The following is a 6,000-nucleotide window of genomic DNA, read 5'->3' on the forward strand; positions in this document are numbered from 1 at the left end:
TGAACTATAATTTAAGGACTGGGGAAAATATGGCAGATGAGTTTGCTAAGCCAGTGTCAGGAATTTCTATAAGATAATGAAGAACTGAAAAAATATTGAGTAGTACTACTGGAGAAAGAAAAATGTGTTCCCAATATTAAAAAAAGAGAAGAAAATGGAACCCCTAAACCACAGGCCAATAAGCTTGATTATAACTCTTTGGGAAATGTCAAAATGTACTTTTAGGAATGGCATTGAAATTTCAGAAAAGGAAGCAGTGACACAAAGAGTCAACATGACTTTTAAATAACAATGATCAAAGGTCAAAAAAGAGTTCTGAACAGAATTGTAAGCCGTAAATGACCATATAAAAATGTTCCAAATCACTATTATAAGAAAAATGAAACATAAAATACTACTCAGATTTCACCTCACATTCTAAAATCAAGAAAGATGACCAAAAACAATTAGAAACTCTCACCATTTGTTGAAAAGGTTATAGAATAAAAGCACTGTTGATGCAGCTCTGAATTGGTTTTCTAAAGTCTGGATAAACTCTTCGAGTTATATAAGAAAAGTGCCTAAAATGGCTAAACTCTTTTAATAGTGTGATCCCATTACTAAGGTAGTGATGGGCAAACTACAGTCCATGGGCCAGATGTGGGCCCCCTGAAATGTTCTATCTGGTGGCACGACATTATTCCTAATCTGACAAATACAATGAGTAGGATACAATACAATGAAACTTTGAAAGAGTTGCCTTAGAAACAGACTGAAAGATGAGCATTTCCTTTCCTTTGGCCCCTTCTTTAAAAAGTTTGCCCATCACTGACCTAAGGAGTTCAAAGACAGAAGTATGTCTAATACATACCAAAATACTCATAATAACACTCTTTAAAACATTTTTCCATATTATTCATTTTTGTAAGTGATAAACCCGAAATCCCAAATCATATACCCAAATAAAGAAGTGGTAAATTATATATTTTCATCTGCATTTCTACTCTAACAGTTCTTTCTCTAGACATCGATAGCATTTTTTTCATAAGTTCCTCAGAATTGTCCTGGATCATTGTATTGCTGTTCCACAATATTTCATTTATTGTATATAATGATCTCCTGGTTCTATTTATTTCACTCTGCATCAGTTCACATAGGTCCTTCCAATTCTCTCTGAAATCATTCTGTTCATTATTCCTTACAGCACAATAATATTCCATCCCCATCATATACCACATTTTTTTCAGCCATTCCCCAACTGATGGACATCCTTTTAGTTTCCAAGTCTTTGCTACCACAAAAAGGACAGGTCGTAACACTCTTTGTGGTAACAAAAAACTAGAAACAAAGTGAGTATTCATCTATTTGGAAATATCTGAACTGACTTTGGCATGTGACTGTAATGAAGTATTACTATGTAATAAAATATGATGAAGAGAAACATGAGAATATTTGTATGAATGGATGCTGAGTTAAATAAGCAGAGTGAAAAGAACACAGATGACTACAACTACATAAATCACAAGGAAATAAAACTGATCTGCATCATTTTAATAATCAAGTTTGGTCACAGAGAAAAGTGAGGAAAATGTTTATAAAGTTCCCAATCTAAATTAAAAAAAAAAGTCAAAGAGAAGAAGATAATCTCTAGCAAAGTGGGAGGGAGAAGGAGAAAGGAAGAGAAGGGGAAAAAAAAAAAAAGAAAAAGAAGACAGTATGGCAAAATGGAAAGAGCCAGCTTCAAAGTCAGGAATACCTAGGATCAAGTTCTACCTCTCACATGTACTGGCTATGTAATCCTGAACAAATCACTTCATTCCTCTGGTGCCCTAGGCAATTCTGTAAAATTATAAGATGCATCAGAATTTCAGGTTGGCACTGGTAGAAGGAATTTCCTCACTAAGAGTTCCTTAGGACCAAATAAGAATATTAACAACAATATATATACACACCATAAGCAGCTATGGCTAATATTTTTCTTGTAAATAAGGAGATATATGGTTTCACTTCCTATATTTCAAGAGGATATTCATTATTGTTCCTTAATGCTAAAATTTTCTGGGAAACTCCCTTCAGAATTTGTGAAAATATTCCTAACAGTGTTAATTTAAATAGTAGCTATATTAAGGAACAAGCTCCCTGTGGCAGTAGACTCAAGTGATTACACAGAATTGTTAAAGGCAAATGAAAATATACATATTACTTTATAAAATTTTATTTTTAAACTCTCACACCTTCTGTCTTAGAATCAAAACCATGTATTTGGGTGGTAAGGACTAGGCAATGGTGGTTAAGTGACTTGCTCAGAGTCACCCAGCTACAAAGTGTCTAAGACCAAATTTGAATCCAGGATCTCCTGTCTCTGGACCTGGCTCTTAATCCATTAAACCCCCAGCTGCCTCCTAAAAAAATGAAATGCTATCTAAATAGCAGCTATATTGTTTTCTTTTTTTCATTATGAAGTGGTATTACATTTGGGGATCAAATTCTGCTTCTACAGTAGCCATACAACCATGAGTCTGTTTCCTCATCTGCAAAATGGAAATAATACCAACTGTCCTACTTCATAAGACTGCCATGAAGCTCAAATGAAAGCATTATGTAAGATGCTTTGAAAACTTTAAAAGTGGTACGTAAATGTCAGTGATTACTCTGGTGCTGCCTACAACAAAAGTAGCCTCTTAAATGTGCCATCTAATTCAACCAAACTCAAGTGAAAAAAGACAAGAAATCCTTCTGCCAGTGTCCAAAAAATGAGAAATACATTATTTTGTAATTGTTACTATCACAGAAATAGGATATTATGTAACAAAGGAAAATCAGAATCTTTAAGTTAGTCTCCAAGAAAACAAGGCCATTCTATGGAAAGATATGAGAACCTGGGTTCAAATCTGTGCCTGCTACCTCTAAGATCTTAGACAAATCACTTCTCTTCACAGGCCTCTGTTTGTTCATCTGTAAAATGAAGGAGTTAGACAAAGTAATTTCCATGGTTCCCTTCCACTTCTAAAACCTGTAATCCTATGAAGACTGTTAAAAGTCTGCTTCTCTCCTTCCCCTCCCCCAAATAGTTCCATTTAATTGAATTAAAAAACAATGTGGGTACAGCAGAGTATGTAGCATTTTCATCTCTATGAAGATGTTCAAGAATGGGCCTGGCCTTAGGGACAGCCAGGTGGGTCAGTGGATTGAGAGCCAGGTTCAAAGATGGGAGGGTCCTGGGTTCAAATCTGGCCCTTACACTTCCTAGCTATGTGACCCTGGACAAGTCACTTAACCCCCATTGCTTAGCCCTTACTGCTCTTCTGCCTTGGAACCAATACACAGTATTGATTCTAACATGGAAGGTAAGGGTTTATTTAAAAAAAAAAAAAAAAAAAAAAAAAAAAAGAATGGACCTGGCCTAGAGGAAAACGATGGATTAGGTGAGTTCCTGAAGTTCCTTCTGCTTCTAAGAGAGTCCATGATAATCATAGTAGAAAAATTTAGGAGAAACTAGAACATCTATACTTTCATCAATATTAGGGTTTTTTTAAATAAACAAACAAAAAAAACTTTAATATTACACAGAATGCTCATAATTATTCCCAACTTTACTCTAAAAGTAAGCAAAGTTCTGAAGACTACAATCCTCAGAAACTAGAAAAAACAACACAAAGTAATCTTTGGAATAGAATAATATGTAAATAGTATGTACCAGTTTCCTCTCATCTAAAAGCATCAAAAAATAAGAGAAAAGAGAAGAGAAACAAATGTTATTAGCATGCCACTTGGTAGATGTTCATAAAAAATAAAATAACACATATCTTATATGTCAGTTTGATATGGTTGGTTCTCTATTAACCTCCTTAAGGATGGAGTGATTTGTATTCTGCATAGCACTTAACACATTATGTGATAAACATGAAACTAATAATAAGCAATATACAACATAAAGCATAATTCTTTTACTAAACCAAGTTATCTTAAAATAAAATTATCAAGGTAAAAAAGGTTAATAATTCTATCCCCACATAAGAGTAGGATAGAGTTTATTCTTCTATAAACCTATTTTAGCTCTATATTTGGGGACTGTTTAAAAATGCTGCACAATTATGTAACTGAGTAGGTCCTGCAAGCAATCAGACTATTCATCTCATCTCATCTAGGGTTACGACATGACAGACTCACCTCCATAGTAGAGTCCTGTAGCAGTACACATACGCCATTGTCCCTGATACATTCCTGCTATGCTGGGACTGCACATCTGGACGCTGACATCTGCAATCTCTTGGGGTTCTAATGATCTCACCATCACCATGTTCACATGTCCAAATTGGTCTCCCCCAACATACTTGAGACAAACCCCTGGTGGCCAGGCCTCTGCTCCTGAGTTTAAAAAAAATTAAAAAAATTAAAAAAAAAAAAGAATGTTAGGAAATTAGTGATTTCCATGCTTCGCATGGCTTACTACAATGCCTGCAATCTGAAATAACTGCTCAAACTTTCTAAAGTCTCCTTCACACAAACAAGTTGTCTATTCCCTTGAACTCCACCATTTCCACAGCCAGAAAGAATAAAAAAGAAATGAAACAAAAGCACAGGAATAAAGAAATCAACAGCCTAACAAACCCAGTATACATAATTATCATTAACTAAACTAAGAAACTGTGTCTACAAAGGATCCAGATGTCATCTGATCACACTATTTATCCTTTGGTGGCTTCATTTATTATTAAAGAGTTATAATTTTCTCTTGAATTTTTTAAGCTGCCTATAAAATGAAATCCTTTTCTTGCTCATCTTTTAATTCTTCAATTTACTAACCATTCTGATTTGCTGAGGGCTGGGAGGATGGAGTCACACTCATGTTTAGTTTTTATTTCTTTCCTGTGTCCTCTAAGTAGAGAGCTCCTAGGCAGAGATGTGGCAGGAGAATCAAGTGGCAATTCGATATTCTTGGAGTTAACAAAATAGTAGAAAAAAAACAAGCCCAGTGCTACTGTTCTGATGACCAGTGTAAATGCTCCCATATCATGCTATACTAACAGATCCTAGAGGTCAACCTAGAGGCTTTGGCCAACAACCCAAACACTGAAGGATATGGTACAAATAACAGCAAACAGAAAAAGCTTTGGCAAAGATCTTCCACAGACACAAAAAACATTGTTTTTAGAACATACTTTTATCTATTTACAAAACATCAATTTGGCAAAAATTCAGAATCACAATGTGACTGACAAGAAGTCTCCCTTTGACCAAAAGTCCACTCCATCCTCCTAATATGCATTACTCTGTTTTTAGATGGCAGCTTTTTAATATATATTGCAACTGAAGCTTATGTTCTCTAAAGAAGCAATTAATTCCAATGGTTGAAAGTTATTTGGCAGATGAAAAGCTTTGGCCCTAGATATCCTATAGAATCAAAAATAGATAAAAGAGAAAGGAAAGTAGAATGCTAACAAGTTAGCACAGGCCAGATAATTTGGCAATAAAAAGGCTAGAAATCAGAGTACTGGTGATAAATAGTTAAATCCTAGAGCTTACAAAATTAAGGAAGATTCAGGGTAAAACTTCAATTGGAGAGACTGAGACAGATCTACCTTCTTATTTAGTGGTCAAAGTAGTCTAGGAAAAAAAGGGGCTGTAGTTTAGATTAGGAGGTTTAGAATGAAGATATATCTGATAAGGAAAAACTTAGAAAAGCCTTATGCTGGAAATAGACAAATTAAGAAGGGTAGAGGAAAATCCAGAAACAAGGAAATACCTCATCTAGAGATATTGATTCTTTTCATAAAAATCTACCTAAATTCATTGCTATTATATAGTTTATACTCAGAAATTCCTCAAATTGTACTGATTTTTTTCAATTATCAGCTTAATGTCCAGGTACTTCCTACTGAAAAAGGGCATAGAGTTGAGGACAAGAGATGAAGTCCCATCCCAACCAGTGGAAATGCGCATCGGCCATGGGTGGGTGGAGAGCGGGAGGTGAAGGGTAAAGTTGGGGCATGAAGCATGTAAACAGGTTAAAAATGAATA

The 6,000-nt window shown here is 35.0% G+C and overlaps 1 protein-coding gene across 1 annotated transcript in view; it reads right to left on the reverse strand.

The window, feature by feature from the left end:
- Positions 1-6,000, reverse strand: part of ILRUN (inflammation and lipid regulator with UBA-like and NBR1-like domains) — a 72,657-nt gene that overhangs the window by 35,252 nt on the left and 31,405 nt on the right. The window contains exon 3 of the mRNA XM_044675281.1: positions 4,150-4,347. Within this exon, the coding sequence (XP_044531216.1) occupies positions 4,150-4,347 (198 nt within the window). The remainder of the gene's footprint in view (positions 1-4,149; positions 4,348-6,000) is intronic.

The sequence above is a fragment of the Gracilinanus agilis genome, chromosome 4 (assembly GCF_016433145.1).
Source record: "Gracilinanus agilis isolate LMUSP501 chromosome 4, AgileGrace, whole genome shotgun sequence".
In the NCBI taxonomy this organism is placed as follows: Eukaryota; Metazoa; Chordata; class Mammalia; order Didelphimorphia; family Didelphidae; genus Gracilinanus; species Gracilinanus agilis.